The sequence below is a fragment of the Labrus bergylta genome, chromosome 19, assembly GCF_963930695.1.
Source record: "Labrus bergylta chromosome 19, fLabBer1.1, whole genome shotgun sequence".
NCBI lineage: Eukaryota > Metazoa > Chordata > Actinopteri > Labriformes > Labridae > Labrus > Labrus bergylta.
The window spans coordinates 10184628-10207871 of NC_089213.1; the positions used below are offsets into that span (position 1 = coordinate 10184628).

Sequence of the window (23244 nt, forward strand, 5' to 3'; positions counted from 1 at the left end):
TTATCACAGCCGCAGGCGTGACACTCGAAAGCGTATGACGGCTAGTTTGTGTATGTGTGTTTGTGTGTGTGTATTGCGTAGTTATTCTCATAGGACTCATTACTCTGGTGATCTGTATGAGGGCCCCTTAAACCCCTGTGTTTGGAGTGTGTCTTCTCTATGTGCCAGGAGCGTTCAGGAGCTCAGTTCACTTAGCTCGTTGTTCAAAACAAATGATTGTGTCTCTCCCTGCACCTTAGCCAAATAGGGGCCACATCCGCAGTGACTAGCCACGCATTAGCCAAATTGAATTGATCTCACTCCTGTGAAATGAGAGGAGGCGGTACAAACATGAGAGGAGAGGATTGTACGCTATTCAAGGGTGGGGTGTTTGTGTGATTTATCATTTACATCTTTTATTCTCAATTGAATTGATGAGATTAATTTCACATTCTTCATGAAAGAGTTGCTTAAATATTGAAAACATTGAATTTATTCATATAAATTCAACTTCTATTTCACTGTTCCACAAACAAGGTACACTGCTAAATGAAATATTATTTCTCACTAGATTCTAAGACACTAAGTGCACGCAACAAAACAATAAGCAGCCAATGAACAAAGGAAGGTGTGCAGCATATGTCTGTGATGTATAAGTTGCGGTGTGCAAACCAATGTAAAGATATGGAGGACATGTAATGAACAGCATGAATATACGTTTTAATTGGCATGATTATAAAACTGAATACAACAGCATAAATATGACTTATGAATACAATGGCATTGGTATGAATACAACAATTTGAATATAAATTAGAGCCTGACCAATTAATCAGCCAGCCGATAATATTGGCCAATAACAGCATATCAAGTGACTATCGGTATCAAAAATGTTATTTTAGATATGCACCTAAAATGGATTTATTTACAAGTCAAATAGCATTTCATTTGAGTATCATTTAAATTCACAAGCAGTTCTCTTTCACCAGCAGAGTGTGATTTATGGATTACAACAAGCATTATCCCTCTCTATTATCACTCTCCAGTATTAAGCGGTGATGCTCGTACATGCACAGTTACTCTCAGTTGAGACCATCTTGTCTACAAGTGTTTGATAACTTCTTTTGACGGATCAACGCAGTACATTTGTAAAGCTATATCTTTCTATCCCAACAGATGGAACATACAACTATAAGAAAGATATGGCTGATATAGCGTATCAAATTTTTTCTCCCCAATATCGGTATCGGCCCAGAAAACCTCATATCGGTCAGGCCCTTATATAAATACTAGATACAATATCATCATTACAAATACAACCATGTAAATATAAATATAGGATGTACTATAAATACGTAATGAAATTGTTATTTTCAAACTGCATAAGGATGTATAAGGAAGTGTTGATACAGATGTCTGTTTAAAGGCACAGCAGTGCTAATGACCCAGTATAAACAGTAATTAGTTGAAAGAACTGGTTACAGATAGACCCACCGCCATGTGTGGCTGACACAACTTAAAGACGCCAGTCCCTTCTTGAAAAAACTAGATGTGGAAAGGTCCTGGCAGTATCATTTATTTATTCATTTTAAGGACAAAAGAGCTGTTAATAACTTGGTTGATGTTGCCTGATGGTCCACCGTTGGTTTCGGTCTTATAGGAATGTATGTGTGTGTGAGTCACTCTGGGATTGTTACAGCAATCTCATTCGTCCTTTCTTGATAGAAATTATTCATGCATGAGATTAACCGAAGGGAATTCAGTTTAATACCCACAGCTCCAGCACTCTCTGCTGATGTCAATAAAATGTATTTCAGGACAAACAATGACTATTGATCCTCCACGAGAAACCATATGATAGGCCATTAACAGCTGGGTCTGGTTTTGATGAATACAAATGGAGAGGTGATTGGATAGGAATCATGTGAGTGACCGTGGACAGGTTTTAAATGTTGGTTTGAAAGGTCTTAATTGTTGTTTCTGACAAGAGCTCCAATTTTATACAAAATGTGGGGGGGGGAGAGCAATCCCCCCCAGTCCTGCTAATCTTCTCACTTCCTTTTTCTTTATCTTTCCAGATGTGTTGGTGAATGGGAAGCCATGTGACTGTGATGTCATTGCCGACTGTAAAGTGGGAGACGCTGTGAGCCTTGAGGTTCAACTGACCAACCTGAGCAAGAACCCAGTAGGCCCCCTGGCTCTGACTGTGGTGCCATATCAGGACTTCCAGAATGGAGTCCAGAACTACGATCTGGAGGATGCGGTCACGTTCATCGGCTCCAACACTTTCTACATAGAAACGGTTAGTAAGGACAGGAGCACTGTTTTGGTATAAACTGATGGTCATGTCACATTATGCAACCAGAAGGATTTAGCTTGTTAAAGGGAAGTGACACTGAAAAGCAGTTTATGCTAGTTTCATGCATGCCACATTTTTCAGCTAAAGAATTCAATAACTGTCTGTTCAACATTTAGTTTGTACAAAAATTCTTTGAATGTAAACTGTGAATAAACCACATCGACTCAGCATGAAAACACAAGTAGAACTAGTGGAAGGAGAGAGATGAGAAGTCTTAGACTGGAATGGTGGAAGCAATATTGTCAAAGGTTTAATATGCAACTTTCAGTCCTGTGGATGACTGTTGTTAGCACACGTCTTTCAGAACAAAACAAAACTCCCTCAGCGCACCACATCCCCTCTCCTTATATCCCCTCCTTTAGTGTCCCAACCAAGTGCAGCCATTTGTAGGGCCGATCTCCACTCTGACATGCAGCCCAAAATGTATCCATGTCTTATCCACTTGAAGCATTTCAGAGCATGCTTCAGAAAGTCTGTTTGTTCTGCTGGGTTAGACTCTGCTAATATTCCTCTATAAACATCGTCCCTGGGCCGTCTCTCTTGGCCCACAGGATGGCGTAAAGTGTCGGACAGGAAGGGGTTAATGTGAAAGAAAAACATGCATGAAACATGTTTGAGCCTCTGAGTGAAACAGAAACCGTCCTGTCAGTGTGAACACAGAGCTCAGACCAACAAACATAGAGGGAGTTTGACTTTATTCAGTCAGTTAATATTTAATATATGCTAAATTAATCTTTAAAAGGTTGTATATTATACCTTTGAATATTAACTTGATTTACTTTAAGTCACTCTGTTGAGCTTTTAAAAGCAGGACATAAGCACTTCATGCATTGTAAACAATGATTATATAAAAACACATTGAATGGTAATAAATTACAACTTCTGTTACGAAAACATACAGTATATATTTTACACAAGTGTGCTTTGTTCAGTTGTCATTCATTTATACGTTTTTTAGTCACTTGTTGTGTTTGAAAATATAACAGTGAAAATGCCATCTCTTTAATTCTTCCAAGTTATGCTTTTTCAGGTCGAGTATTGGTATTTCAATTCAGTTAGTTTAACTTAAAAAATGGAGATTATGTGAAATAAAGAAACAATTGGCAATTCAGGAGGCCAAAATAAATGTGTTTGTAAAAGAAAAGAAAGCAGTTGTCTTCATAGGTCATGGCTGATATCTTTGAATTTTAAAAGTACCTAAAAGTATCCAAGACGGGATAATTTAACTGTATCTTTTCTTTCTTGTGCATGCTAAAAGAAGCTGGAGGCGATAAAAATGACTTGTTTGATGCCAGAACAAAGAGTCGATTATCTTAAAATCATATAAAAGCATAACTCAGGACTGTGTTGCATTGCGTGTCCTCTCCGGTCCATTACGGCTCCATGCACCCTCGTCCGTCAACACCCACAGGCTGCGTTCTCCATGCATGTATTATACTGTATAAAACCCTTTTAAACACATAAACAAACACATAGACGGTCAATGTTCTGAAAATTAGTCTGAAAATTAACCGGATGTTTAATGTTGTTTCGGTGTCTGACTTCCCGTCCCGCTCGACCTTTTCTGTGGTAAATTGATGTGTCGTGCTCCGACTTCCGGCAAATATAGAAGCCCTGCGTATCGGTTACGGAGGGCACCGGACTGCCGGAGCTGAGACGCAGCGCGGTGGAGCCAGTGGAAGCACACACATTGAATAAAGTGAAAAGCTATCAGCTCCTCTGCCGTAAGGGAGAGGAGACCGACCCAACACGCATCTGGTGGACTTTGGATCTAAGAGATACCTTTAAATTCTTGAATGCAAAACGTCTTGATTTGGGGAATCGTTCTTAACTGACAAAGGGAATCATTTCTTGTTACCTCTTTATTAAAGCCACAGTCAGCCTCAGACATACTGCTGCTGCTGTTAATAATTCTTAATGTTGTCTGTCTTTGCCATCACCAGGTAAAGCCCAAAGAAAACACCGTCTGTGTGGGGGCCCTGCTCTTCCTCTACACTGGAGATTTCTACCTTAATATCAAGTTTCAGGACGACAGCGCTGGACGGGAGCTTCCTCTTGCCTGGTTCACTCTTCCCAGCGTCCACATCCGAGCCCTGGACACTCCACTTCAGGCCGGGGCCTGAGAGCTTCCTGGCCCCCGTCACCTTAGCTCTAATTGAAGGATGGAGAGTTTTCTTGATAAACCTCTCTGTAAATACAAACGTGTAATTAAGTATTTGTTTAAAGCATAAACTGTATATCAAGATGGAAGAAGCATCAGCCGCCAGGAAGTGAAGCCAAAATATTTAGAGCTCCCCCTGGTGATTGGCTGCAGTATAGGTCATAAACCCCTCCTCCTCTATGTCATCATGAAATGTGAGTCGAACTAGAAGTTAAAATACACGTCTGATATTTTCCTGTCAATCCCAGATTCAGTTTTGACAGTTATTATGCTGATTTAAGTCCAAGTGGTTGTTTGGTTTTTCGGAGCATTTTTTTTTTTTACATTACTTATTTGATGCAACAAAGAGCGGATGTAACGTTACGATCGACAGCTCGGTTGACAAATGCCACTGCTTTCAGTGTTCTTAACCAGTTAAAGAGAGTAAATAAGGAAAGGTGAGCCAAAATGTAACGCAATAGTTATTGTCTGCTTCAAACCAACACAAGAATTTGTTCAGCTGTGGACTGTTCGGACCCCAGGGAACTTACCGGCAAGTTAAGTTTCCTTTGGTTAGCTGAAGGGGCGTGGCATCAATTCACCAGTTCCACCAGCCAGCTCCCTTCTGAGCATGTCTTGGTTCCACCAGCTCAATCAATCATTTATCAGTGCTCGTCATGGAGGTATTTTGGCTTCTATTTTGCAGTACTGAAGGAGACAGAGACATACGTCCATATAAATATACGGTCAGTGTTTAAAAGTTAGAGCCTCTTTTTGGTTGAGTGAAAGAAGGACGTGAGATCTTCCATGAGGGACACTGAGGTGATCTATTATAACTAAGCAGCGTGCAGCTTTATAGAGACGGACAAAGCAAAATGCGAACATGTACAACATTTAAATGTACAGACATTTAGAAAATAAGGGACTGGAGGGAAAATGACATCACAAAACTAGAGTTTATTATATCAGTCAGAGTTTGACTAGAGCACAGTCTGCCTGCTGTTTAGCTTGTTATTCAGCTGTGTCAGTATAGTTAGCTTTAAAGTGATTTTAAACAGACTGCCCAGTAAACAAATCTGTGAAAATGGGCTTGTAAGTCATTCATCTTTTTATGTTTATATATTGACAAAAACTTCCTATCAATCACTGCAATCAGGAGACACACCCACGGAGAAAGAAAAGAGCCTTGCAATGTGCTTTTATTTTAATTTGAACACATGAATTTACACTATTGAGTTACACTATTGAACCTGCACTGATAATGCAAATCTGGGATCATAGCATCATTTATTCAGTCGATGATTTCGTTACCTTGCATTTAAAATGAGAAAATATCAACTGCAAGAGAATAACCATCACATAATTACAGAGCCTTAAAAAGAGAGTAGCTGCATACTAACACTGGAAAATGATGATTAACCTGAGTTTAAAGCCATTTATTTACACGTATAATGTATTTATTTCTTCTGCTGTATGGACATTTTGTCTCCACACACTGAGTTAGTGAATCTGGCTGTCTTAGAGAAGGTTCTTATATTGTGTGACATTTAATTGTTGTAAATAAATGGAAAGGATGACACCTGCTGTGTTTATTTTGACATTATTCCAACTCTTTGCATTTTTCTATCAATCATTACAGCTGAGTGATCAGCTTCATTTTCTGTCTACAGCGTCGACCTTGTCCACATCAGCATTTTAGGACGCTGGAGTCTGACATTCAAAAGGACCAGAATCCTTAAACAGTGATTAGCAGGGAAAAACATTTCCTAACATGGAAGGAGGGATGAACAACCTGATACCCATTGACAGCTAAAACACCTTTACATAAAATAATATGACAGTAAACTAAGGGACAACACAGCAACCTCACCACATCCATCAACATATAGTGCTCATTGTGCCTGATACCTTTGAGATCCTCTCGCTGAGTGTGAACTGGATGAAGGAGACGCTGAAGGGAGATAAACCTTGTTGAAAGGCTAAAACGTCTCCGGGGGCGTTGGGAGACCTGAAGGTTTCATGCGGCTTTGAAAGGAGGTTTATCAGTAAATCAAAACACACTCAGCGTGTGGCAGTCAAGCGTTAGAGAGACCAGATTGTGTTCCTCCCAGCTAGAATTGTGCGATAATGAATGGCTCACAGAGAACTTTGTTTTTATTTACATGGACCGACTATTAAAATCATACCAGCTATGACTTTAAAGAATGGATTTCAGGGAATGTAACATCTGTATTACTTAAAAATATCCAGAATTTGTGAAAAGGGGGAAACATTTTGATGCTGGAAGTATTCTTTTTCTGACTCCAGAGATTTTATCCCCATGAAGGTCACATTTAAAGTTCACACAAACCGCTTTCCCCACTCGTAAATGTGTTCGTTTACATATGTGAATAATACATCAGTGAATCAACAGCTTTTATCAGTTATGCATACAACGCAAACACATCCAAAGTCATGCCCTCCAAGCTTATTAATTTGTTTATCTGTTTGTTTATTTATTTGATTAAGAATGGAGCGTGTGTGTGTGTGTGTGTGTGTGTGTACCAGCTTTTGAATAGTGATATCATTAAAAGTTAAAAGCGTCACTGAATGTGTCGACTCCTGCATGCAACAATAAAACTGCTTTGTGTTAAGTGATGAAGTGAGCGTGGCTCTGAGGCCGCAGTCAGGGTGAACTTTAATTCTCACATGCTTATTCTATTGTTAGATACTTCTTTACTGGCCTGTTGTTTAATGCATTTCAGCATTTCAAGGTAACTCCATTCACAAGCCTACATTACAGCGCAGTCCTTCAATTAAGAGCCTCACCTTATTGAATAGAGCCTGGCACAGAAACCTTTCTATGCACAAGAAGCAGTAAGTCTAACAAACCCTGCACATGTACAGATTGCTCAATGACAGCAGCAGAGCCTGTGTATGAAAAGCTCACACCCGATTGGTGGATGATCATATTTTGAAGGGTATGGCTGCTGACAGAGCTAAATGATTAGATATGTTGGGACTGAGAACGTGTTGCTAATGCATGTTTGGTCAAGATGGCTAGTGTCAACTTTTGGTTCTGCAACAAAACTATTATAATAGAAGAAACAGAAAAAAAGCAACATAGGCCATGATCGAAGGAAGGACAATATTTCTGTTTTATGCAAGCCTTTAAAAGCAGAATGTGTGACATTTTACACATGAATACAGCAGAGATCCAGTCTATGCTCTGTAAATGTCCCTCTGAGTCATGACTGCCTACAATGAGTGAGAAGCATGAGTCCGCCAACTGTATTGTTGTCGGAGCCGTGTTTACGTATGAAGCTGTTTTAGTCAAGGACTAGAGAAAAGAAGAATAACACAGCCTACTCACTGCTTATTTGGATGTCACGCAAGTCACTTTAGATCTCGGTCATTCCGTCTCAATTTATGTTCAATGTGAAGTTATGAGCTAGCCAAAGTGTGCTAACGTTAGCCTGCTAACACAACAACGCAGGACACGGGTGATTGCAGCTCAAGCAGAGGACAATTTTGTCCACCGCGTGCGCTTAATGGTGCTTTCTCAATGATAGCTCCTTCATGCAAATGCAAGTGGGGAGGGGTTGGAGGTTTGCCCCTGGAGGAGAGCGGAGGCTTTCAGGATAGCGGAGGTGTCGCCAAACAGCAGTGGGTTTTTTTAGGTCAATGCTGGCGTTCAAGGGCGACATCTACTGGATCACAAAGTCCCACATTATTCCTCTAGACCGATGGAGGTCTTATAGGCCGGGTGGATACCTTTTCTTGTGTGGAATTAGCATGCTCTACCCATGCATGCACAGGTTCCCTCTGCGTACTCTGGCTAACTCTCACCGTCCAAAGACATGCTCGTTTGCTTAAATGGCTGACTCTAAAATTTCCCAAGGTGTGAATGTTAGTGTGTCTACTTGTCCGTCTCTATGTGTCAGCCCCAGGGTGTACCCCGCCTCTCTCCCAATGACAGCTCGGATCGGCCCCTCGCAAAACCCTGAACAGGATAAGCGTTTTAGATAATGGATGGATATTGTACCTCTAGTTTAGTACCACTGCTGTGAATGATCTTTGAGCAGCTTTAAAATGCTTCAGGTCTTTGTGTAAGATTCTCATGAGTAGTAATACAGCATCACTTAGGGAGGATATATGTGTTCCAGACAGTTTCAGACAAATGTCAAACTGACCTCTCTCCAACTGAGGGCATCCGAAGAAGACTTAGCATGCTGCCTCGAGTTTAAATGAGGTTTCTTATCAGAGAATCAGCAGGGCATTATTAGCCACCCACCTTCATTACCTTGCAGCAAACCTGTAATTCTGATCCGAATCAGCCCAACAATCACGCATCAATCTTTGCTGATGCACCTCTCTACCCCCTCCCCTCTGATATTAGGCCATAACAACATAGAGGAGAATGATCTGTTTGAGAGCAAACAAGAGCGTTTCATTTAGAGGCAAAGAAATCCCCTTGAGCTCTGCTGCCGACAGTACGCTGTCTCTCTCTCTGCGTGAAAACATTCATGCAAATTAAACTCCATTCAATCCCTTTCTTCTCCTTCTGGATTGAGTAGTAAGTCCTGTCCATTCATATATATTCATACATATGCAACCTTAACATGTAAATGATGTGAGGAGTGGAGTGATGAAGGGATTTGAGAGGATTAAGGTGTGTGCCGAAGAAAGACGGGTGATTTGACACCTGTGCTGCTCTTTTCACTCCCTCGCCTGTAGCACTGCAGGAGAAAACCTGGCAGAGAAAAGCACAGGAATCCTCATCCTCTGCGTGTTTACTGATCCACTGTGACTCCCTGAATTAATTAATGCGCTATCAGCCACGGCACACAAGCTGGTAAATATGAAATAAACTCAAACTGAAGTCTGAAATGTGACTGCGGCTTATGTAACAATTTGCTCCAAGTTAAAGTCCCCATGAAATGAAAAAAGGACTTTTTCACCTTGTGCATCAACCTTCCCTGTCATAATATTTACCTCAATAAATCCTCAAAGAGACTGAGTGTGTTGCTAACCATAAATCTAGCCTAAACAGAGAAGCAGAACTTCATCATGTGTGGAAGCACTTTATTTATTTCGTTAAGACAAAGTTGGACAAAATGATATCCTTTTCTTCTTCTTCTCATGGTCTTCATCAGCGGATGGAGTTTGCTGTGTTATCATCACGTGGTAACGGGTGGATGAATTTTGTGTGTGGGTATATAGCGGTTTAAAGTTACAGAAAATATCAGCTGATATTTTGTGAGCTGGATTTGGGGTTTCTTTGCTGCAGTGCTAAACGTTGACCTTTCATTCTGTGCAATAATATTTGATTGATTCACGCCTTTAAAATCTTGCGCCTCTATTGCCTTGTTATTCTGTTTAACCAGAGCGGAAACCGCAGGTCTTGAAAACTGAAGCCAATGCAGAAGTGCAAAAAACCTTGAGTGTCCGCTTGAGGCTGGCTCCAGGAACCCCGGAAGTGACATACACAACACATAAAAAAAAAATAGTGTTTTTACATCATAAATTAACATGTTTACAGCCTGCTACAAAAAACTAAATAGTTATTGTCATCATATTCTCACACTGTATGGGGGTGATTTTTAAACAGCTCGGTTTTGATTTTTCCATAGTTAGGCGTGTCGCTGGCATGATTGACAGGTGGGTGCAATGTAACGGTTTGTCAGGAGGCTTAAAACCCGCCTCAGCTCCAGCTCTCATCCTGTCGTTAGGTCGACTAAAAGTTAGACTGAGACAGGGTTTCCAGCATATGAGCCTCCGCAGCCCCAGTCTATGGCTTAACCGTGAATGGTTTAAGTAATCAAGTGGTGTGATGCTTTTAAATGTCATTTCAGAAGCATTTAGTTGATACGTTTTCAGTAGAAGCTTTAAAAGTTTGCAAGATTTTCAATTTTTCTTTCACAAGTGCAACTAGTAACTGTTAGAAAACACAAAGTAAGTAACAGAAGAAAAAACTTGATTGCTGAAGCTCTAATTTTGACAACGAAATCAAGATTGTTCAAATTAATTGGTGATTTTTTTTTCTGCAGAGCCACAGATGACTCAATTGTCATCATGTTAACCGGATTATTATGTTGATCGCACGGTGCAGGTAAGTGAGTGAAACTGTATTCAGATATCGTCTTGTATCAATCAATCAATCAATCTTTATTTGTATAGTGCCAATTCATAACAAATGTTATCTCAAGACACTCTACAAAAGAGCAGTTAAAAGAACTTAGTCTATGCTATATTACAAAGACCCAACATGAATCCATCATGAGCACTAAGCAACATTTAGCAAAGTTACAGTGGTCAGAAAAAACTGACTTTTAAGCGGCAGAAATCTCGGGCCAAACCAGACTCATGATGAGCAGCCACCTGCTGAAACTGGGCTGGGCTTGAAAAACGGGATAGAAGGAGATGCAGAAAGAAGGATAGAGACAAACAGGGATGGACAGATAGACCACAGTAAACAGGTGAGCTCTACTCGCTAAGGAGAGTTAGCTAACATACTTGAGCAAAGCAGCAAACCTTCCATGGTTACACCTCCAGGAGACCTGCTCCCACCGCAGATCCATCACTCTAACATCTGCCCACATAACTGCTTGTCTATGTGTGCAAGTCTGCATGAGCCTTTGTGTGTATACACTGTATAATGGGCAGAACGATCTGAACCCTCCCATAAAAGATCAGTGAAGCAACCATTCTCTATTGAAATGTCTTAATATCTGCACAAAAGACAGAAGATCACTTTTGCATCTGTTTTTGTTTCGTCAGTGCAGTAATATTCCTCGGCAGCTTTTTTTATCAGACAAACTCAATCGTGTGAGCATGCTGTGGTTGCACAACTCCTCCTACAGCTGCATCAGATAGCAAGTGCTCTAATGTACATGTACAGTGATGAGAAAACGTAAACAGCCAGGCTTCCAGAAAAGAAATCACAAGATATACAACCGGCTTTAGAAAAACACAGGAGGTGATGATACAGTTATTGGAATCATTAAAGTAAAGACCTCTACACTGATTGATTTTGTTGATTCTTATGGTTTTCTATGAATTAATATTTCATAGTAATCCATCCTGTTGATGTGAGGATGATATGTAACCCCTACAGACAGTACAGATCAATAACAAACCAGATTTATATCCAGACTGCAGAGTGTTTCTATTTTGGGCTTGTGCAACCTAAACAGAGAAGTGTTCAGCTGTTGGTAAACTAAAACAACTGCATTCCTTTTCATGTGTGATGTTTCAGTTTGTTTCACTTGACACGTCAGAGTCACATGTCTGCGTGTGTGTGTGTGTGTGTGTGTGTGTGTGTGTGTGCGCATGCAGCCCTGTGTGATGAGCCGAGCGATTGTACTGTAAGTTTAGTGTCATTACCATGGAGACTAATCCAAGCTGTTGCCATTATTAAACTTTTCTCTCTGAGCTTCTGCAGAAATGCGTTAGGAGTTCTGGAGGAGGGCTGAGCGGGAACTTGAGGTGTGAGAAAGGGAGCTAAACATAGAGCGACATCAGATCCAGACGGTGCTGATCAGAGGAGCTCGTTCCCTTCTTCTAATGGCTGCATTTGAGGATCCTTGCGGTTGATCTTTTCCATCAATCAATCAATTTCTATTTGTATAGCGTCATCTCATAACAAGTGTTATCTCGAGACACTTTACAAAAAGCAGGTAAAAGACCTTACTCATTGTTATGTTACAAAGATCCGGCCTATCCTTCATGAGCACTTTAGCAAAGCAGCAGAAGTTACAGTGGTTTTGGCTTCTGCATGCACTCAACTTCTTACTGAGATGAGCTTGTTTCCTGTTTGTGTTTTTTATTGACGCGCCAGTTGGGTTTGCATGGAAAACACTGGCAATTTTGTGGTGTTTCATTTCAGATCTAAAATTAGTTGAAGAGGAAATTGTAGCTCAGAAGTCCTCTGTGGCTATCCGTTAAAAGCTTACACAAGTGGGAATGACATCAATGTGAAACACAAACAGACAAAACACGTAAGTTATTTGGATCATAGACTAAAGCTTTAACATTTGCTCATCTTATTGCTCAGTTAACTTTAGAGGAAGACTTTCATCTCATTCACTCAAGGGAAATTGTACATGAGGGGTTCCAAAAAGAAAAGATATTTTTTTTAATTTTCTGTGTTCGGAACAAACAAAGAGGAGGACCTAAGAGAAGACTACAATGGTATTCAATTATAATCTAAATACAAAAAGGCAAAAGATGTTTTACTTCTTTCAAAATACAGTAAAAGTAAAAAATAAAATAAAAATCCACAAATAGGAGAAACTACAACAAGCCATCAGAGCACTTTATGTATCACAGGACCACAGGGAGGTTGGACGCAATAAGATGGAAGGGAAAAGAACGGAGAGACTAAAGACTCAGGGCAGTCACACACAGGTAAGACACACGTGGGGATAATGAAGGCAATTGAAAGTAGAGGGATAAACACAAAGGCAGGAAGTAACCGTAGACATGATACACAGGGGCAAAAACTACAAAATAAAACAGGAAGCACTAAAAACTTAACCGCAGAATATGAAGAGAAAAATAGAAAGTTCAGCAACATGAGGGAAGAATAAGAGAAAATAAAACAGGAAATCTGAACCATGAATACAAGAAAATCAATTTATTATTAATCTTGTGAAACTTTTTGTATTTGTAACAACTTAAAGAAAAACTAAGTCAGAGGAGAATTTTTTTTTACCATTTATAATCAACATTTTAATTTAATTCTCAAAATGAAGCAAGACAAGAATCTGCACTTCCTTTTTTTTACTTTTAAGACTTGAACTTTAAACGCAATACATTAAATGCTAAAATATTATAAAATAATAATCTTTGTCTCATCCCCTTTGCCTGACACTTTTATACTTTTAAATTACAGATCAACAGCAGAAAAACAAATTTTCTCCCAATAGTGAAACCTCATTTAAGTAAAGCATATACAATGAATTGCATGCTCTGAAGCTACTTGTCTAAGAGCAGGAGGTCCATCTTGGATCATTTCATGGGTTCATTCTGTAATAATCTCCATGTACAAATCAGTGAAGAGGCAGAAAATGTGCATCAGGTGGTAGACGAATGAAACCACAGATACCAGTGACTTGCTTTTACTTTCTATAATATATTTCAACTCCTGTATGGTTTCTTAATCAGCATGTGAACTGGGCCTAATTGGCCACTTTCCCCTCTCCTTGTTCAGAGTTTTAACACTGTTTTGAATAAGTTGGCTGGAATTATTGCCTTTTTCTTGAATATGAATTTCTATGAGGTTCTGATTTCCTTTACTTTTGAATTTAAGCCATTGAAAACCAAATGATGAACACAATCTGCAGTTCAGTTTTCTAAGTCTGCATCATAATCTGTTTTAAGATCCTGGTGTTTTTTTGTTTTTTTTGACGTCTATGAAACAGGTGAGGGGAATAAAAAAAGTTTTGTCAGTTGGGTAAGGAAAAGTTTTTTTATCTGTGGAAAAAAAAGAAACCTAGACCCAAAGCAACTGTGAAGAAAAGCACAGAAACACAACTCTGCTAGATTAAGGACGTTTTCAGAACCACAAGAAACGTTGCAAAAACACCTGCATTTTACATTTTTCAGACTTCACCGAGAAAGAAAAGTTGGTACTGGATCCTTGAAGTGGAGCCTTAAGCTATAAGTTAATGTTCAGGTGTTACTTCAAAGCCTATGACATTAGCCGTCGTAGTTCTTAGGTTAATGTTGTATTGAGAATATTCTGTAAATCGTTTTTCCTCGCTTGCCACTCGGTGAACTCGGAGCCTCTTTGCCATTTGATGCTCTTTAGCAGCTTCCTGCTTAAGGCTATATTCGTGGCATGTTTCTCAGGTTGACTTGTCTAAAAATCTGTCTTTATTTCTCTTTGCAGCACACACGAAGCTCTGTTCTTTTCAAAGTGTGTTCATAATAACTCGGATGTTATCGCGCGCAGCAGAGCATCAGTGTACCAATCTTCAGGACCTCGGACAGCGCAGCAGCATCTTCATGTGAGGATGTGATCGCGGATGTCCCGCTGATGCTGGAGTTAAAAAAAAAACACAAAAAAAACACAAAAAAGAAATCGCTAATGTGTCAATGTGAGTCTAAGTAAACCACCTCTGTCCATATGATGAGGAGGAGGGGTCATGGTGGGAGGGGTCGCGTTGTGTGGTGACGAAAGGGGGGAGCAGCTGTCAGTTTCTTCCCCAGTAGGTCCCCCCCCCACCCCCCACCCCACCCCCCCGGAGAGAAAGCTTCCAGGAGTATTCAGATGGTGAGGTCAGAATTCAGAGGATTCGTGACACTTGGAAAAAGAAAAACACAGAGACAGGAGGAGCAACGCCCACTGATTAGAGTCTGGAGACATAAAATGTGGAGCCTTCAGAATACGAGCAGCTCGTGACAGACATGGTTAACTCAAAGAGCCCCCCCCCACGCAACGAGGGAAACACATGAATTCTCTTTTTTCACATTTTCCCTCTAATTCACCTGACACTGGTCAGCAGGCTGTGCGGGAGAGGAGGAGGAGAAGAGGTTTGGATACGCGCAACAGAGCCTGAGTGCCACTGCGGGCACGGAGCGCGCAGAAGCATCTTATGATTAATGTTTGCCTCTGCTCGAAAGTATCTTCCTCTTGCGCTCTCTGTTTTACATCTCCAAAAACGAGGTACACGTTTGATAAACTCATCTCCTCGATGGAACCTGTCAGCGACCATTTGTTGCGTGCTTGGAATATTTTTTAATTCCTCTAACAAGTGGTGAGTTGATCCAGCAAAGGAGTAGCTGTAAACGGGAAACCAGCCTGTGAAGATGTTTGCTGTGATGATCTGTGCACCGTGCGAGTAGCATTTCCAAACTTGCTGTTCCTCTGCGATACTCTGTGACCCTCCCGTCTTATCAGCGACTCAGCACATTTCTCGTGAGGATGTCATCTGCTGTTTGCGAGGAAGATGTGAAGATTTCACTGAACCTGGATTTTTTCGAACACGGGGAATGGCTGCTAAAAATAGCCTGCATTCCAATGAGATTACAATGAACAGGTTGGTGTTTCGCTGAAACTTAAGAGACATGCGGGATGATGCTCAGTTTTAGGACATTTTCATCCACATCACAGACAAAGTGAGAGTGGAGCATCAAGGGAAGGCAGAAAAAGAGATCTGTCAAAGATCATTTTCTTGAGAATTTATCCACATCACTTTAGTTCACTTGAGGGGAAAGAGACCAACAGGCGATCATTGGGAGCAGCTTGTTGATGGCACTGCGCACCGGGAGGACTTGGTTTGGGCAGGTCTTGCGCAGGGTCTTTCGGCTGCAGGACTCCTGGTCCAGGCGATCCAGTAGTCTCTTGTGTCTCTCCGCCAACCAGGAGCAGGATCTGGGTTTCTGTCACCGGGATAACCACAAGGCAGGGGGTTTACATAGCTGCTCCCACTCCTGCGCCCACCACGGACACAGTCACCGGAGCGCACCTTTCTGCGCCTCCGCCTCCAGGCGCTGCCCACACGGCTTCCCCCACGCTAGCTGCGCCTTCCCGGGGAATCCGAGGGGACATGAGCCCCTCGGTCGCAGGTTCCTGTTGGCCATGAAGCGGCAAAACGTGCGGACCCTTTCCCTGATCATTTGCACGTTTACATACCTGCTTGTCGGGGCCGCCGTCTTTGACGCCCTGGAGTCCGACTTCGAGATGCGGGAAAAGGAGCAGCTGGAAGCCGAGGAGAAGCGTCTCCAGGGGAAATATAACATCAGTGAGGATGATTACCGCAAACTGGAGACCATCATCATGGAGGCTGAGCCCCACAGAGCCGGGGTGCAGTGGAAATTCGCAGGGTCATTTTACTTTGCCATCACAGTTATTACCACCATAGGTAAGTTGTAGTCTCTTTTGAGCAGTCACGGTCTTGAAAACCAGCATTAACGAGCCCCCATCATAACCTTTAGAGTTGCGTCTAGTGTGTAATGTTGGGCAACAGGACATGATTTTACATTTCCAAAGCGATAGAATGGCCGGAGGGCAGCAATTACGCGAAGCAACATGTTCATATTAAATGCTTTTACTAATAAACCAAAGTGATCGCAGAGATACACCAGGTGTCAACATAAAGTTTTAAAGCAACATGTTGCAGATCTCGCTCCATGGTCCGAAGGGAGCTTTGCTGCGTGCATAAATCTGCGTGTCACTGCATTTGTGGTTGTCTGGATATGTACTTTATTCCTTCGGGGTTTTAGAGATTGACGTGGCACACTCAGAAGACATTTAAAACATTCGTATCACAGCACAGCAAACATCGTTCAACTTTTCCATTGCGTCACCAACATACAGCATAAAGTAAGACATATTGATCTTGACACGCCGACATTTGCTATGAGATCTGCTGGAAACAAGATATGCAGCTGTGCAAGGAGGATAACGGGATTGAAACAGAGCAGATGTTGGAGAAGCTGCAGGCTTTTGTATGTTGTGGTGCTGAAAGGACAGCTCCTCTGAGTTCAGCTGCAGGCACAGCAAGACTTCAGCTGACGTCACTTTTACTGAGCCCAGTGAACTTGTTACGTTTATTAATGTTTAATCCGTAAGCTTCATTTTAAAGTATTTTTTCAATGGTCTTTCTGCACAACAAACGTGGTGTGTGGTCCATGAGATATAACGCCACTTTGCAACAACAGGTGATTTCAAGCTGGTGATCATGACATGCAAGAACAATTCCCCTTCAGTTGTTCCCCTGTAGTGACGTATCAATCCGGTATTTCATTGAATCATTTATTTCCTATTATCCTCCCCGACAGGAAACATAAATGACATCATGTTGACGCTACTTTTGATGATGCATTTGCGTCATAAAGCTTATTTCATGCTGTGAAGGAGGGATCACTGAGTCCGTCTGTGTTTACGCTCCAGTATTATTCTCTCTGCATTTTAAATAACCCAAAAGCCGAATTAAATGAATCGAGTTGAAGTTAAGTGAATTAGTTTATATATTCTTTGTTTTAAAACAAGTTTAATCTACACCTTTCAGTCAGCTATCACGCGGTTAAAGATTATAACGCTGGCCGAATATTATGAAATAAACTTTCCTGTTCTGCAGAGGTCACAGAGACGCGCTTTCCTTTCAATATGAAAGTCAGATAGTTTTTTTTTTTTTTTTTAGTATGAGGACTTTTAGCTTTGGGGGGAGGGAGGAACTAATGCACCAGGCCTGTCCTCCTCCAGTTTGCCAGGCAACACTTAAAAGGGACGACTGCACAGAGCAGTGAAGGCGGATCCACTGTTGTTTCCAGGCTACTGCAACAAGAGCCATTGTAATATTCATGTTGTGTGAAGTGGTTACATCTACTGCAGGCCCGAGTCTCCTCTGTAGGAAACAGATTCTCTTTTATACATGATCATACTGTTAAGATTGGAAAGAAGAGTTTGTGGGACAAGCTGAGAAATGTATGCATACGGATGTTTGGATAAAAGTCAGACAGGACAGATTTTCCTCTCCATGACTATATAAATGTATTAACGTGGTTGAAGCAGACAAAGGAAGAGAAAACAACTCTGGCAGAACAAGACACTTTTCTTCCTGATTGCAAGAATTATGTTTGATAGCCTGTAGGTCCAAATTAAAAAAGTCTTCCACTTAGAGCCGTTAACACTTTTTAAAATACTGATACTGTGGAATAGTACAAACTGAAAATCAGTTGGAGGTAAAACTGCATGTTTTTTTTCTGTCTTCAGTTTCCTGCATCATGATATATGACCAAACATTCAATAATACTTGCTGTCTTACTTTAATACATTTTGGCAAATTATGTCTTTAAAAACAGTTTCTGAATGAAAGGTTTTACAAATTAGCAGATTTGTTGATCATATAAAACAACATCTCAGTAATGTTCTTCAACTAAATGATTTCATAAACAAAGCTGTATACATTCAGAGGCCCTGCTTGTGAGTAAGGCAGGCAACTGCTTTGCGCCTCAGACCAATAGGGGGCCCAGAAAGCAGCGATCAAAAATGTGCACATTTTGCAATGACGGTAGGAAACCTCCCTAAGGGGGGTCCCATCTGACAGAACTCACTCTTTGATGATTCGATTATAGATACCGTTTCTAGGAAAGATGACTCAAGAACATCTGATGTGTATCCATCTGCACATTAAAATATGACCCTCCCGCCCAAAAAAAGAAAGGCACAATTTCCTGCTGTATCAGTTTAACCCTCCAGTGCCCAACTGGTTTAGGATCGCATTATTCTTTCTTGAAAAACATCCATCTTCACCTTACACATTTGAAAATATTGGCTTCATGTGTGAGAGTAAATGAGGGGGCTGAGGCTAAAGGACAGGAAGTAAAAAATCAAAAAAACAACAACATTTGAGCAGGCCTGCTTTAGTGTGAGTCACACTGTTTGAAATGGTCAACATTATGAAATTGAGTAAAGGACAACAGTATGTGTCAACTAGAGGTAACTATCCCCCAAACTCAAGATCACTCATGAAAAACAAAGAATTAACGTTGTCACTTGCATTTCCACTTTTATTCGATTAAAACATACACAGGGAAATGGCTGTATTTTTGCTAGTGTGATCTGTTCAGTACTAAGTGAAATAAGCTGTAAGTTTGGGACGGATGAAATGTTCTCGATGCCTCCGACCATGAAGTGAGACAATCACAGAAAAGTGTCTTCATCTCTTTTTCTATCATTTTCATGACTATCCAGACCTATAAGGCATTTCATCTTGCACTCTGAGAAATCCAAAGTTAATATGATTTTTTAAGGTTATATTTGACTCAACTGTCATTGTCTTTAGGCTGTGAAGTTTTGATTTGATGAGTTCTCTGAAGGATTGGAAGACTGTGCTCAAATATATATCGCTCCGCTGAGGAATAAGATTTACTATCTCATACTCTCCCCTGTTGATGCTCAGAAGGGAATCTTTTAGAAATAATGAAACTGCACTGTTTCAATAGATTTTCAAATAATTATTTCAAACACAAAAAGTGAGAGAAGAGAAAGTACCTTTGTGCAAAATGAAACTCTACTGCAAAGATAAGGAAACAATTTGGACTGTGTCCACTATGAGCTGTTTGTGGAAACTAATTAAATTTAGTGTCATCAAGAAGAAGAGTAAAAATGGAACAAAGATGCCTATTAAGATATGTGTTACCACACACTTGCTGTGTGTGTATATTTTCAGCAGAATAAATCAGGAAGAGAAATGTAACAATACAGCTCAGCGTGGTGTTTTAACAGCCACCGATATGACTGCACAGAGAAACAAACACAGTGAGAATCTGCTTCAATGAAAACGTACAAAGCTGTACTTCATTTAGGAGAATTATTCCAACGATGTCAATGAGGAATCTGTAAATTCTCATACAATAGCTCACACAGTTTACATCCTCAGAACAGAGTTACAAGGGGTAGTGATGGATTCTTCCCCTTCGAAATGGGATGACCCTTCGAGACCCTTATATGTCATCAGTAGTAGTCAACAGCAGACTGGGAGATATCTCATGACTTGGTTTTTCACTAACAAATTGATTTGGTATAGTTTATTGTGATACATGTGGCGGAGATCGTTATAATTTGCACGGTTGGATGATTGGAAGATTGAGGGTGGCTGGATGAAGGGAAGGAGGGATGAAGGTAGGGGTCAAGGGATGGAGTTGGGGAGGTAAGAGTACAGGGATGAAAGGATGAAAGGGTAGGGGTCGAGGGATGTGGGATGAAAGGATCAAGATAGGGGTCGAGAGATGAAGAGAGGAAGGTAAGGGTTAAGTGGGATGAGAGGGTAAAGGTAGAGGGAAGGATGAATGGAAGGGTTGGTAGGTGAATGGAAGAAGGATGATGGACTTGTGTCAGCCGTTGTAGGGCCGACGTGAGAAAACCAGAGGGGTTTTGGGGGGAGGGATGTGAAGTCAGCGTCAGAGGTAATAGGAGTGATAGTATTAGTGATAGTAGTATTAGTATTGGTAGTGGTAGTTGTGGTGGTGGTATTGGTGTTGGTGGTAGCAGTGGTAGTATTAATTATAGTAGTAGTGATATTGGTGGTGGTAGTATTAGTGGTAGCGGTTATGGTGGTAATTAAGCGATAATTGCAAAGTGAAAGTCCTTCTTTTTCTGTGGACTAAAAAGACAATTTGAACTGAGCTTTCGTAGATCATATTGCAAATTTCGTTTGTTTGGGACTTTTTGTTCATTGTGAATTCATAAAGGGGTAAATTAACGGGATATTTTTGTTAGGGTAGCAGCGTACGGATCAACAACGGACGCGTTTCAGCACAGAGCCTTTATCAGAGCTTTGTTTGTCATCTATTTTCTTTTTGCGCTTGTGCACCTGAAGTTTTATTTCTTTTTGAGTGTGCTCCTTTTTTTCTGTTTTGAATTAGGCCTATCTTAGAACCCACAATGCAACAAGAAACATTTACAAAAATGTGGACTACAAAAACGATTATCGATTACATTTTTTTTGTAACCGATTATTATTTAATGAACTCCGGTAACCGAGTACTCGTTTGAAACCCAAGTGGTAGTATTACTTCTAGTTTTAGTATTGGTGGTGGTAGTATTAGTTCTAGTTGTAGTATTAGTGGTAGTAGTATTAGTATTGGTGGTGGTATTAGTGGTAGTGGTGATGGTGGTATTGGTGTTGGTGGTAGCAGTGGTAGTATTAGTTACAGTATTAGCAGTAGTGGTGGTAGTATTAGTTATTGTAGTCGTAGTATTGGTGGTGGTGGTGGTGATGGTAGTTTTAGCGGTAGTAGTAGTAGTAGTAGCGATGGTGGTGGTGGTTGGAGGAATATAAATAGTTGTAGTAAAAGTATGACATAAGCAGTTTCAGTTTTTGCGTCAGCTGTAGTACTACTAGCAGTTGCCGTATAAGTGGTGTAAGAATTGGTACAGTAGCAGTAGCAATCGTAGTATTTTCTCAAGCAGCGGTCGTATTGGTAGTGGTTGATAGTGTAGTTTGGGTGGTAGTAGAAGCTTTAGATAAAATAGTATGTAGTAGGAATAATGATGTTGAAGTGGATGCTGCTGTTGTATTTAATAGTAGCTGTATCTGCAGTTTTAGTGGCAGTTGCAGCTGACATAATAATATGAGTTATGATAATATTACTTGGTTTTAATCAGGGGCTAATCAAGTGGGGTGGCCAAGTGAGTCTTCTTTAAAATCTGAAAGGCCAAAATCCTAAACTATGCGTGGTATTTACCTCGCTGGAGGCAGAACTGATCAACTATTCAGGCTCTATAGCAACATGTTGCATGTAGCTTTCTTTGCATTTGAATGTAGAAATGATTCCAAGTTTACCTCTTTAGAGAGGATATGTTTCCAGAGTCTCAATTTCAAGTACTAAAATATCTACATGATGCAACTCTTTGTGTTTCTTAATGTATTTTAAAATGTACACAAGACTTTATCAAATTAATGTAATAAGTTAAAGCAGATGTGAGTGGACACAGAGAGGGTGAATTAATAAGATTCATCCATGTGTATGTGTGCACACACATACTTCATGCCACCCCTGAATAAGTCAGTGCCCCACTTGGGCCACCCAAGTCTAAAAAGTCTGGACATGCCCCTGAGTGTAAAAACTGCACTTTCCGTAGTTACAGTTTTAGTAGGTATAGTAAAAGTAATGACAACTGTTGTGTATTGGGAAGTCATAGATGAAGAAGTAGCAGTTGTAGTGTTTTTCTGTCACATCTCAGACATTCGACAAAAATGTAAATCATCAACTAAATGTTTTCTAATTGGAGTATTTGGTACATCTGTAACATGTGAATTAAATACTTTCACTTCCAATATTTTTCAGGCTTTGAGACAAAGATAGACAGCCTGGACATATCAAAATGATCTTTTGGGTAAATTCATAGAAAATCAACGACACCTTTGTTTGCTTTTTGCATTTTCCCTGTGGAATATTTTAAACCTGACATAATAACTATATGAATACCTATGAAAAAGAAAGAAAATCTAATAAAATACAGAATGTGGTCATGCTGGTTTGTAATGAGGTAATATTGCAGTGCAAAATATTCCTGTAGACTTTTTAGGCTGAATGAGGCTCTTGAGTCCAGTAACACTTGTGGCAGCAGAAGCAGCAGCAGAATTAAAAAATTGTACCTGTAAATGTTTCATGCAGATATGATGGCAGACAGAAACATGATCCCAAAGTCCTTGTTATAGTCGATGTAATAGGAGCAGCAGTAGTAGCAGTTGTCAGAATCTGCTTTATTAGCCAAGTAAGTTTCTACATACAAGGAATTAACTTTGCCCTCTATTATCGTTAAACTTATAAAACTACATAGTACAAAAGTGCAATGTATGGAGTGCAAAGGAGGCTGAAATAAGCAAGATAATAAATTATGTTTACTTGATTAAATTAAGCCTCATCCTCAGGTGTGAAAAATTCATCCAATGCAGAGGTACAAAAAATTGCAGTTCCTCAAGTGTCCACTGTCTGCAAAAGCCCTGGAAGATACACCCATTGTAAAATACTGTTTTTTTCAAGTTTTCTTTGGGCCATTTTTGCCGCTTTTAGCTAGGAAAGGTGAAGAGAGACAGGAAATGTCGGGGAGAAAGGTCAGGGGATGACATGCAGTAAAAGGGCCGAGGCCGGACCCAAACCCACGGCTGCTGCGATGATCACTGAAGTCTCTGGACTTGGGGCACCCCCCATTTTCACAGCAGAGATAAACATGTTAACAGCCTGGTTCCAGAGATCAAAATGCTCCAGCAACACTTATAACAGCCACAAGCTGTTGTGAAAAACAAACTGATGAAGGCCACGAGCCGAA

General features: G+C 40.5%; 2 protein-coding genes across 3 annotated transcripts in view; both read left to right on the forward strand.

Moving 5' to 3' along the window:
• The window catches only part of trappc9 (trafficking protein particle complex subunit 9), a 211615-nt gene extending 205558 nt beyond the window's left edge, over nucleotides 1-6057 (forward strand). For both annotated transcript variants that reach the window (XM_065948209.1, XM_065948210.1), the window contains 2 exons: nucleotides 2058-2281; nucleotides 4282-6057. In XM_065948209.1, the coding sequence (XP_065804281.1) occupies nucleotides 2058-2281; nucleotides 4282-4461 (404 nt within the window). In that variant the 3' untranslated portion in view covers nucleotides 4462-6057. The remainder of the gene's footprint in view (nucleotides 1-2057; nucleotides 2282-4281) is intronic.
• Nucleotides 6058-14696: 8639 nt separating this feature from the next.
• Nucleotides 14697-23244, forward strand: part of kcnk9 (potassium channel, subfamily K, member 9) — a 51908-nt gene continuing 43360 nt past the window's right edge. Inside the window, exon 1 of the mRNA XM_020644122.3 lies at nucleotides 14697-16327. Within this exon, the coding sequence (XP_020499778.1) occupies nucleotides 15715-16327 (613 nt within the window). The 5' untranslated portion in view covers nucleotides 14697-15714. The remainder of the gene's footprint in view (nucleotides 16328-23244) is intronic.